This window comes from Vespa velutina, chromosome 8 (genome assembly GCF_912470025.1).
Source record: "Vespa velutina chromosome 8, iVesVel2.1, whole genome shotgun sequence".
NCBI classification, from domain to species: domain Eukaryota; kingdom Metazoa; phylum Arthropoda; class Insecta; order Hymenoptera; family Vespidae; genus Vespa; species Vespa velutina.
This window is the reverse complement of record NC_062195.1, coordinates 6,511,336-6,522,423: the sequence shown is the minus strand read 5'-3', so window position 1 is coordinate 6,522,423 and position 11,088 is coordinate 6,511,336. Positions and strand designations below refer to the sequence as shown.

General features: G+C 29.5%; 3 protein-coding genes across 6 annotated transcripts; 2 read left to right on the top strand and 1 right to left on the bottom strand.

The window, feature by feature from the left end:
- Window positions 1–450: 450 nt before the first annotated feature.
- On the bottom strand, window positions 451–8,368 carry LOC124951008 (SUMO-activating enzyme subunit 1). 2 transcript variants are annotated; one of them, XM_047498679.1, is made up of 7 exons: window positions 2,785–2,808; window positions 2,055–2,163; window positions 1,684–1,855; window positions 1,356–1,612; window positions 1,053–1,237; window positions 851–983; window positions 451–777 (listed from the first exon to the last, which is right to left on the bottom strand). In XM_047498679.1, the coding sequence occupies exons 2-7, from the start codon at window positions 2,147–2,149 to the stop codon at window positions 618–620; spliced, it is 1,002 nt and encodes a 333-aa protein (XP_047354635.1). In that variant the 5' UTR covers window positions 2,150–2,163; window positions 2,785–2,808; the 3' UTR covers window positions 451–617. The 2 variants fall into 2 exon arrangements, with proteins under 2 accessions (XP_047354635.1, XP_047354636.1); XM_047498680.1 differs by lacking the exons at window positions 2,055–2,163; window positions 2,785–2,808 and adding an exon at window positions 8,265–8,368.
- On the top strand, window positions 2,445–6,842 carry LOC124951006 (protein C12orf4). Of its 3 annotated transcripts, none has more exons than XM_047498674.1 (10): window positions 2,445–2,751; window positions 3,495–4,008; window positions 4,836–5,057; window positions 5,181–5,384; window positions 5,483–5,595; window positions 5,672–5,808; window positions 5,876–5,993; window positions 6,149–6,267; window positions 6,344–6,469; window positions 6,581–6,842. In XM_047498674.1, the coding sequence occupies exons 2-10, from the start codon at window positions 3,503–3,505 to the stop codon at window positions 6,692–6,694; spliced, it is 1,659 nt and encodes a 552-aa protein (XP_047354630.1). In that variant the 5' UTR covers window positions 2,445–2,751; window positions 3,495–3,502; the 3' UTR covers window positions 6,695–6,842. The 3 variants fall into 3 exon arrangements, with proteins under 3 accessions (XP_047354630.1, XP_047354632.1, XP_047354631.1); XM_047498676.1 differs by having other exon boundaries at window positions 2,451–2,751; window positions 5,876–5,997; window positions 6,165–6,267; XM_047498675.1 differs by having other exon boundaries at window positions 2,451–2,751; window positions 3,480–4,008.
- On the top strand, window positions 7,112–10,911 carry LOC124951007 (leucine-rich repeat neuronal protein 1-like). The gene is made up of 4 exons (XM_047498677.1): window positions 7,112–8,537; window positions 8,985–9,341; window positions 9,479–10,080; window positions 10,281–10,911. Exons 1-4 carry the CDS (start codon window positions 8,478–8,480, stop codon window positions 10,576–10,578), a joined length of 1,317 nt encoding a protein of 438 aa, XP_047354633.1. The 5' UTR covers window positions 7,112–8,477; the 3' UTR covers window positions 10,579–10,911.
- The last annotated feature ends 177 nt before the right edge of the window (window positions 10,912–11,088 follow it).

Here is an 11,088-nt window from a genome sequence, read left to right as displayed (position 1 = left end):
ATGAAAAATTACTTTCAACGTCGACGTAAAAATATTGTCTTCTTTCGTTGTAGAAAGTAATATCGGTTGGTTGATAATAAAACGTAACGAGTCATATCCTAAACCCGCAAAATCCTGGGCTCTCTTCCGTTCTCATTTTACGTATTACGACGTATTTTCCGTGCAATCGGCCACGAGAAAAGTACGAGCTGCTTTATGAAATGTACAATGTGAATCGCGCGTACGAGTACGTGGAAAGTTTCTATGAAAAGTGAAATCATGTTTAAAATTGAATGTTAGTATACGACTGAAACGTGGGTTGCCTTTGCTAAACATTCGTAATGTCTTCTTGTTTTTTTTTTCTCTGATATCACAGTGTGTACGTGTGTACACGGATACATATGTGTGTGTGTGTGATTACAGTACGTTGTTTACTACAATAACATGTTACAAAATTAAAACAGAAAAAAGTTGTTGGATAAACATAGATACAACTTTATTCATAATACATAAACTTTTTATCGAACTATTCAATAGTTATTAATTAATTTATTAATAAAGTACAAAAATCTTATTATGAGAACCTGAAAAAAATAATTTCAAGAAATTACAATGATGATAATAATACCTTATGATTATTACGCCAATTTTAAAATTTTGCCGCACAACGTCTGTGGATTGAAAAGAAAAACATTATTATGGGGAGCTTCCTTTTGTGATACAGCCTTTATAATTTCTTGAGACATAACTCCACCTACTATGGCACAAATTGGACTAATTTGACCATACAAATCTCCCCTGAATTAAATAAAATATACAATGAGAAATTTTTTTAAGTATATTCTTAAATCAATAAAACAAAAATACATACTCTATCAAAGAATTTATTTTATCTCCTAGTTGATATTTTTCTATAATGGCTGTTGATTCTGTTTTCAATTTTTCTGAACCTCTTTCATTAGGTAAAGGATCACTCTTATACTTCTCACGATAATGCAACATTACTGCAAAATTTAACAAGATTATAATATTTATTTAATACTATAATTATCATTAAGAAAGAAAACACTTACTCATCATCATATAATACATTTCTGATTCTCTTGTAGGAAGACGACTTTTATCTATATCTATGATAGACTCAAAAGGAACAAAATTGTCCTTACGTTTTTCAGTAATAACAATCTTTTCAAATTTTTCTTTCCCTTTAGGTTCACCACCTGCTTCAGCATTTACTGGTTTAGTTTGCACAATATCCCTAAAAGTATAGCTCTTTGTTTATGTCCAATATAAATACTTTTCTACAAAAAGTATTTGTAATTAAAAAAAATAATAAAAAAGTATCTATAATTATTTTTTACATAAAGGTTACTTACTCAACATATTCATGTTCATCCAAATCAGCAAAAGTATATCCAAAAGTACCCCAAACATCTCCAGCAAAGAATTTTATCTTATGCTGTCTACATATTTTATTAAGTCTTTTTAATTGAGTAATAGTACACTGAGTAGCACAGATAACATTGAAATTACTGAAATATTCATCCGGTTTATCATCTATATTGGTAGAATCTGCTTCTACATTGACCATAGGATTCAAATTCTGAGTTCTTTGTAAAGATGCTTCTGCTTTCTGTGAATACATAATGGCATATAAAAAAATGACATAATTATATTAAATGAATCAATAAAAAACTTACATACATTTTTACCAATCTGATCATTAGGTATAAAAAACTGGGAACAAGTATCTTCTATTGTCATATTTCTATGATCTAAAAGGGTAATTGTTTTAACGCCTGCTAATATAATATTTTTTGCTATTTCAGCACCAAATCCACCAAGTCCTATCAATAATACTTTTGCTGATCTTAATCTGTAAAAAGATAAGGTACACTTATGATATTATTTCTAATATTAATAAATAAAGTTGATTGAAAAAAAAATAAAACTTTTCCATTTTTCTTTCTTAAACTTTTCAAAATGTTTTTATTAAATAAATTTATTAATAATCATAAGATATTTATTACTATGCTTTAACGGTGACTGTCTTTTATAGGTTAGAATAATCATACCGCTTTTGCGATTCCAGACCCCATAGACGAATTTGCCGATCGTATAATTCAGCTTCGGCATCCGTTAGCTCGGCGTGATTTTTATCATCGAACATGATAGAATTCGTTACTTAATATACAAGAGAAAATATAAAAAGTAATTAAAAAGAAATAGCAAACAATGTGCAAAAATCTGATAATGCCGCCAAACGAGATACAGTATTACCAACGTTATAATTTCCCGCTTTAAATATCAAATATATTAATAATTTAATCTTATTCACTAATACAACTTTATAAAATATATTTAATTATATATATATATAAATAACCGAAGAAACGATTTTACTTTATTCAAGGAAATAAATGCGTAATAAATTATATTCTCAAGCAAATTCAAATATTAGGTTGGGAACATTGAATTAAGTCATCGCAGAGGCGTTACAGTTCGGTCAGTGATTGTTGCTTTTATGAGTAACATATTATTTTAAAACGATCATTTAACAATGTGCGATAAATTAAACGGAGCACGCATTAATCGTTTAAGGAGATTAAATAATTGTTAACGATAATATGGATAGATTAAAAATTTAATTAACAAGTTTTAGGTTAACTACTATAGAATCATAACATGACATTCAACAACGATCTTTCATTTAAGTCTTTTTTATATTATTAAAAGTATTGAAATCATTTCTATTTTCTATAAGTAATAACCGTAAGTATTGTCTTTTCTTTCTTGTTAATATACCTTTACATAGATTTTTCCTGCATGATTAAGATTATATCAATTTACAAGTGATTCAGTTAGTTTACATTAATGCCCTCTTGCGTCGATAATAAAAATCTAAACTTTTCAAACTTTTTTATAGTAAAATATTATATAAAAATAAATTTGATATTTTATTTCACTGAGAATAATTGATTTTGAAAAGTATTACGATTTTTAACAATTTTCTTAAATCGAAAGAACTAAAACTTTAAAATATCGTATTTGTTAATAAAATAAATTGAAAAACATATAAAGAAGAAATACAAAATTATAAGAATTAAATCAATAATAAATATTTTTGTTTAATGAAAATATTAAATTTATTTTAAAAATGGACTTGATCTAATAGATAATTAAATTAGGTGTAAAAATGTATATCGAGGAAAGATTCATAATAAACAAACTTGCATATATTTCTAAGGATTATCTTTAACCTTTTGATCCGAATGTTGCGAAAGTTCACCTTAAAGCAATAATATTTGCTTTACAATCAAACCGTATTGATTTCTTATACTTTTGTAATAATCATGGTTTTTTTTTTTTTTTTTTTTTTTTTTATAATAATACAATTTAATTTCTTAATATATTTAATAGATATATCTTAATCTTTTAATTATTACATTTACTGAAATCAATGTTTTAAAACAATTTATACTAATTTCACATAATATAAGATTTTGAATTTTTAGTATGAAAAATGAGTCTACTTGAAGAAGAATATGTTGAAAAGGTTTTTATGTACCGATTTCCAACATGTACAACAAATGAGGAATATGTATTAGAAATACCTTTAAAAATTCCATATCAAGGTTCTATCAAAGAATTGACATATAGGATTATGTCATCATTTAAATTACCATACTATATCGAGTCTGATTTAATGGATACTATACAACGTACTATTAAAGAGTTAACTCTACAATTTTATGATGAGAAGTCAGAAAAAGTTATAAACGCTACGAAGAAAGGTGATCTGAATATAGAGGATATAATTAAAAACTGGGAAAAGACATATAAACAAAAAACAGTAGAGTATGCAGATCCAATAGGAACAACGGATGAAGAATTATTTGCAGCAGCTTACCATAGATTAGTACACTCACCATCTTTAGAACCAATTCTACAAGCAGAACATAAATATGGTAGAGATGTCACAGAAGTCATTCAAATGAGGAACACTGATTACGAACAGCTTACTCAAAAGTTAGTACTTATATACGCAATCTATGATTTACTTAAGAAGAAAGAAAAAAAAAGGAAAAAAAAAAAACAAAAAAAAAAAACAAAAAAATATTTTTATTCCCATATGAACGTTCTTACCAGATAATTAGCTTAATTAATAAAACAAAAACATAATGTATAATATTTTATTTATCTATTATATTCCATTAGAAAATCTAATAGCAGAGAAAGGTCAAGATTCCAATATATTATCAATAGAAATATATATAGAACGTGAATTATGATTTACATTGACCTTTCTGTATAGATTATCAGTAACTTTAGTACTATTAAGATTATACGGTAAGCAAACGATCGTTTTCACGATTTATTCTTACAACGTACTACTTATCGTGAATTAATTGATGGATTTATTAGGTTTGAATTGAGAAACCTATTTTTTTTTTCTTTTTCTTTTTTTTTCTTTTTTTTTTTTTTCTTTTTTTTTTCTTTTGTTTTTAACTAATAAATTATATAGACACACGATCTGTTTTAATTATAACGAATATAATCCACCCCTTTCTTCTTATACGTCTGAAATTCTATAGATAATCCTATATAGAGACGAATAAATTCGATAACGAGTACGTTCCTTATAAGTTATAAATTCTTATAAATCAGGTATGATTGCGTTAACAATAGAAAATCACAAGGCATATTCCACACTTGACCTAAGCAATTAATATATTTTCACTTGAATGCAATTGCCCTACTATCATCATAGAGGCTTGGTTAGTTGACCCTCCGCTATTTAAAGAATATACAAACAGAATATTCCGTTTGAGAATGAATGGAAAAATGTCTTCCAGGCAAACCGAGGAAATGCGTGTAGCCGTTGAAGCTTTAGAAGCTGGATCAACTGAAAAATCTATAAACGACATGGCTGGTCGTCATTTTGAAGAGCAAAGCTTGCTACAGGGCCATTGGGGTTCGAGAGTCGATGCTTTAAAATTAGAACAAAGACGACAGTATCGTAATTGGATAATGAGATTATTGGAAGAACAACAAACGAATATGTTACCAACTCCTGTGTAAGTTTTTATTTTCTTTTTTCTTTTCTTTTCTTTTCTTTTTTTTGGAGGGGGGGGTCTATAAAAAAACAACATGAAAAATCCTTTGATTATATTCAAAGAAATTAATGAATATAATATTAGGGGCTCACCGATGGTACCAATGCCACCAATAAGACCAGCATTAGGTACATTTGTTCCAAACGAAGAAAAACAAACGTCGGATTATACTGTGCTCGAAGAAAGCTTTACTATACATTTAGGCTCGCAAATGAAACAAATGCATAATATTCGAATACTCACAGGCGATGTTCTCGATTTTTGTCGAACGAAAAAGAGCGATACTGGGTAAAAAAAAAAAAAAAAAGAAAAAAAAACAAATATGATATTATTTATTTTAACTAATATAAAAATTTTTACAATTTTGCGATATATTTATATAATAGTGATCCAACGCCACAGAGATTGCAAACGGCTTTAGGATTATATTCGAACGATTTATGTGGATTGGTTTTGTTAAGCGACAATCATCTCGGAAGTTATTCCGGAATAACGAAAGGTGTTCGATTAATAAATAATCGTTAATTAATTAAAATTATCTTTTAATATATCTAATACGCCGCGATACATTGTAGAATTATGCTCGATATGTCAATTGACGACAGAATTTCATTTTCCACCGATTGACGAACAGTTGGAAAAAATTCGTGAGGATGTAAAAGAAGTTGTAGCTTGGCGACAAGCTCATCATCGTGAAGGAAGTGATCCACAGGTAACATACTATCCTCTGGATTTTATAAATGTCAATAATGAAGATCGATGATTCTTCATGATTTTAGACAAAAAAACCAATGAGTAAAACGTTACAAACTGGTGACGTTTTTATCACGAGACATTCCAATTTAGCACAGGTCCATGTAGTATTTCACATGGTGGTAAATGATTCATTAAGATCTGGTAGGTATGATCATTATTTATGAACAGAGATAGAGAGAGTGTGAGAGAGAAAGAGAGAGAGAGAGAGAGAGAGAGAGAGAGAGAGAGGGAAAGAAAAATTACAAAAAAAAAAAAAGGGAGAAAGAGAAACATATTTTCTAATTAACAAATCGTAGGTGATATTAATTCAAGGCATCCGGCCATTTTGGGGTTGAGGAATATTTTAAAAACAGCTTGTTGCAACGACGTTACCACCTTGACTATACCAGTCCTATTAGTTCATGAAATGACAGAGGTCAGCAATTTTCATGATTCTTATTTGAAACACGACTTAAAGAATTAATATAATTCGATCGATTTTTAATCATCAGGAAATGACAGTGGCATGGTGCACCAAAAGGGCCGAACTTGTTTTCAAATGTGTCAAAGGTTTTATGATAGAAATGGCATCATGGGGTGGAGCAGAATTGAAGAACTTACAATTTCTTGTACCAAAAGTATATCAGACTTATACAGTATACATATATCTTTCATACGAAATATTATCATATAGTATTAATACTATCAAATTTCTAATCATTATTAATATACGTATGTATTTTTCATAGGGAATGTCGGAAGAAGTTTTTGGAACACTAGCGACGATGTTACCTAGCATATTTCGCGTATCGAATCCATTGGTATTTAAAGCTACGAGTACACCACAAACTCCGAAAAAATGATCGCCTATCTTGCCTTTGTTATTGAACACGAATCCAAAATACTACGATATTTGTTACTATATATTGCATATATCTAAAATATAATAATTCATTTCGAACGGTTAATGATGATACAAAACGCTGTGAATAAACGTCTGACTCTTAATGAGCTTTTTGTTTATATTTATTTCGCACCGTAACACTGATTTCTCAATAAATCATTTGCGTTGTTTTTCTTTCTTTTTTATTTATTTATTTATTTATTTATGTTCTTTTTTTTTTTTTTTTTTTTTTTTTTTTATCTTTTTTTTATTCTTTTTTTTTTTTTAATTTGCTCTCTTCCTTCGGCCAAACGCGAGGAGAATTATTCTTTAAAAAAAAAAAAAAAAAAAAAAAAAGAAAAAATACGGCCGGAATAAATTTATATTGCAGAATAAAATATACCGATATCGTATAGGTTGGCAGGGATTAATAAAAAAAATTTACAATATTGATAAAAAAAAATGGTCTTTAATTTTACGAGCTCTCGAGCAATAACAATTTGTATCGAAGGTCAGAGAGCGAAAAAAAAAAGGAGGAGAAGAGGAAGAAGAAGAAGAAGAAGAAAATGATTATACCTGGGTATAATATAAATTTAAAAAAAAATCCTTGGGTCTCTCTCTTTCTTTCAATATCGTAAAAAATGATAATTCTTTCACGGATATATGCATAATGATATTGTACATTTTTAAATGTTAATTAATTTAACCGATGATGCAGAACTCGATGAAAATGTTATCATTGTTAGACTTTCAGTTCATCTACACGAAGTCATCTTTATCGCGTTCTCCCTTTATTTTTATTCCCAATGAATATGGTAGAAAATAGATTACGTTTATAACATTTCGTTGCACCGAAAATTTTCAAACGATACTTTCTCTCTCTCTCTCTCTCTCTCTGTCTCTCTCTCTCTCTCTTCTTTCTTTCTTTCTTTCTTTCTTTCTTTCTTTTAAGATCAACACACCGACGAGATTTTACAATCAACGTCAGCTTCAAATCGAACTCTCCGATATCAATAAGTCTATACGAACGGGTGGTGTGTAAATTATATTAAAAAAAAATATATAAAAGCGATTAAGCTTGACAGTAAAAACAATTATACGTCCGGTAGCTCATGATTGTACTGATAATAATAATAGTATTAGTAACGGGGAAACAAGTGCGAGTGGCTAAACGCGAGTAATAATCGCGGTTTATCTTAAAAGTGGTACGTTCGCCTCTCGGCGGTTCTGAACTTTTGATCGGAAACGTATCCTTTCATTGCAAGTGCCCCGCGAAACGAAATGGTACATCTTTGAAAGAAAATATTATTTATACTTCGTTCGACGTGTAAGGAATAATATAAAAGAAAAGAAACGAAACAAACAAATATGGAATAATATTAAAGAATATCAAGAGAAAATATTGAAATAGAAAAACGTAACTATCGTTCGTGTGTAGAAATTTTTTGAAGATTTCATTTTCATTTTAGGATTGGTAACTTATGAACTTTTTATAAATATCAATGAACCGTTCGAATTAAGATTGAAGTTAGATTTGCAATTATAATTACCCCATCCGAGCCCCTCGTAGTTCGGCACTGGACGAAGCAAGCAGGGATCGTCGCTGATGAATTCGTTGTCATTCCGCTGGACCGTTCTGCGAGAGACATTCTTCGAAGTTAACACAGTCTCGGTTATAAGAAAGTATCGAAACGATCGATCGATCGATCGATCTATTTTTCTCTAAATCGGATCTAAATAATCCAGACGCAGTACTGTACGATATGTTGCTCGGAATATTCGTAGTTTTTGCTTCGATCCTGTCATCCGTTTTGGCAACCACGGTGGGTGATGTTCCGCGTATTGTTTTCATTATCATTATCATCATCATCATCATTGTCGTCATCATCATCATCATCATCATCATCATCATCATCATCATCATCATCATCATCATCATCATCATCATCATCGTTGTGAATATTTCCTTTAATGATTCTTTATTTCAAATTTCGCTTATTACAAACAATTCGTAATCGTTTTGGATAAATGCGACATTCTCTGAAATATCTTCTTCCGGTTTCATTATCATTTCTTATTTCTCTCTCTCTCTCTCTCTCTCTCTCTCTCTCTCTCTCTCTCTTTCCCTCTTTCTCTCTCTCTTTCTCTCTCTTTCGCTCTCTCATAATGTTTTTGTTCCAACTTAATCTTACGATCATAATAGTCCACAACGCAAATGAAAAAAGGGAGAGAAAAAGATAAATAGCAAATACGAATATTTAATTTTTTAGGTTAATCTTACCAATAACGGTTTAAAGAAAGAAGATTTCTTCTTAAAAATTCAATCGGTTATATCGCTGAGCGAAGTGACAGATTTAATATTACGTCAAAATCAATTTGACAGTTTTCTCGATTGCTCGACGAATTTAGCTTCCTTGAAAACATTGGATCTATCGCAGAATCATCTGCAACGTTTCTTTTTCCTTTGCAAAGACGAATACAATCTGCAAGTATTAAATGTCAGCCATAACAAGTTGGAATATATTGATGACAATGCGCTCAATGAAAGAATATTGAAGCTTAAAATATTGGATTTATCATCGAACAAATTATCTATCGTCAATGAGACTATGTTGGAACATTTAAAGGTACGTTTTATCTTTTACAATTTTAATCCACAAAGATATCCCGCCATAGACATTTAAATTTAAAAAGCTAAAGAAGATAAAAAAAAAAAAAAATGGAGGTACAAGTAAAATTTAATGGTGGCTCTCTCTGTCTTTAGATTTTAGAATTTCTCTCGTTAGCTGACAATCCGATCGGTGATGGAATTCACGAAAATGCATTTTGGACGTTGAGTGCGTTGAAACATCTCGATTTAAAAAATGTCTCGAGTTCTTTCTTCTCCGCAGAGCTATTTAAAAATTTAATTAATCTTTCGATTTTGAATTTATCATGGAATCCGATAAGTATGATCCCTCTTTTACCGATGACTCTAGAAGAACTTGATATATCGGGAACGGAAATCTTTCAACTGAATGGTTTATTCCTACCACAACTAAGAGAACTTAAAATGAATAATATGCCAAATTTGACGAAACTTGGATTAAACGATTTAGAAAATTTAACAAGTTTGGAGATATTATCATTAGCAGGATGTAGAAATTTGGTGCAACTTACGGTTTGGCCGCATCATGGCCTTTTATTACCACGACTTCAACGTTTATCGATCGAGAATTGTGCTTTGGAAACTTTGGAGTCTGATCTTCGATTGATTTTACAAAGAACGGCTGTTGTAAATCTTCGGGATAATCCATGGAAATGTGATTGTAAAATGCAATGGCTTAACATGAATAATTCTTTGAAAGAATTGAGCACAGAGATCAAGTAAGACAAATTCATATGATAACAGTTTATCGCATTATTTCAATAGTCTCAGGTGTTATCTCATAGATGGCTCTAGTAATACCTTCTCTAATAGAAATTCTTTGAAAAAAAAAAAAAAAAAAGAAAAAGTATCTCCATTTACATTTAAATGTCCTTTAATTATATTACACACAATTCATGAATGAATGTGTTATATTTAGATGTTCCATGCCAGAACGACATCGTAGCAAACTTCTCAAGGAAATTCCAATCTACGAATTGGAATGCGAGTCGGTTTCATCGATTTTTTATCCAATTTTATGGTCCGGCATAACATTGCTAATCGTTTTCGTGATACTTCTAAGTGTTTTCTTCGCTTTTAAGAAACAAGATGGAAAATGGAAAATGGAATTCGTTAGAAATCGTGATACTGTTACATACACAAACGTTGTAGAGTCATCGAATGATTTGGTAAGAATATTAACTGTCAATGATAATCACGAATGTAATGACGAATGAAGAAAAAGAAGAAAAAGAAGAAAAAGAAATAAAATCGTGATAATATAAGCATAGAAAATAATATAATAAGGATATAAATAATAAGAAAACGGATCGTTTTCAACAACATAATATATATTCTAATTTTAGAATTAGAAATTATTGCCAAGAAAAAAAAAAAAAAAGAAAAAAAAGAAAATCCTTGTGTTACATATACGTGTACAGTACTTTCTTTCACGATCATACATGCGTAGCAATATATTATAAAGAACGAATCAATAATTATAATAAATTGCAATAAGAATTGTGATTCAATGACAAATTGTATAAATATATTATTTGATTATTTTTAGACTTCAAGTTGTACGTTAAGTATAGTAAAGTCTACCATTTCCTCGTATCATCCAAATCATTGATTTCTTATTAAAGTTATTATCAAACGAATAAATAAAACGAATTCTAAAGAGAATTATTACGAATTAATCGGAATAAAGGACTTTGATTGCATATGAAGATATCAAAATAAACTCA

What these genes read in the sequence shown, in the direction of transcription:
- LOC124951007 (XM_047498677.1), top strand. Translation starts at nt 8,478, where the DNA reads ATGTTGCTCGGAATATTCGTAGTTTTTGCTTCGATCCTGTCATCCGTT. An exon ending in CATCCGTTTTGGCAACCACG is followed by an intron (nt 8,538 to 8,984) that starts GTGGGTGATGTT and finishes TTAATTTTTTAG; the next exon opens with GTTAATCTTACCAATAACGG. An exon ending in CTATGTTGGAACATTTAAAG is followed by an intron (nt 9,342 to 9,478) that starts GTACGTTTTATC and finishes CTCTGTCTTTAG; the next exon opens with ATTTTAGAATTTCTCTCGTT.
- LOC124951008 (XM_047498679.1), bottom strand. Translation starts at nt 2,149, where the DNA reads ATGTTCGATGATAAAAATCACGCCGAGCTAACGGATGCCGAAGCTGAA. An exon ending in ATGATCAGATTGGTAAAAAT is followed by an intron (nt 1,613 to 1,683) that starts GTATGTAAGTTT and finishes ATGTATTCACAG; the next exon opens with AAAGCAGAAGCATCTTTACA. An exon ending in AAAATAAATTCTTTGATAGA is followed by an intron (nt 778 to 850) that starts GTATGTATTTTT and finishes TATTTAATTCAG; the next exon opens with GGGAGATTTGTATGGTCAAA.
- LOC124951006 (XM_047498674.1), top strand. Translation starts at nt 3,503, where the DNA reads ATGAGTCTACTTGAAGAAGAATATGTTGAAAAGGTTTTTATGTACCGA. An exon ending in AATATGTTACCAACTCCTGT is followed by an intron (nt 5,058 to 5,180) that starts GTAAGTTTTTAT and finishes ATATAATATTAG; the next exon opens with GGGCTCACCGATGGTACCAA. An exon ending in AAATGATTCATTAAGATCTG is followed by an intron (nt 5,994 to 6,148) that starts GTAGGTATGATC and finishes AACAAATCGTAG; the next exon opens with GTGATATTAATTCAAGGCAT.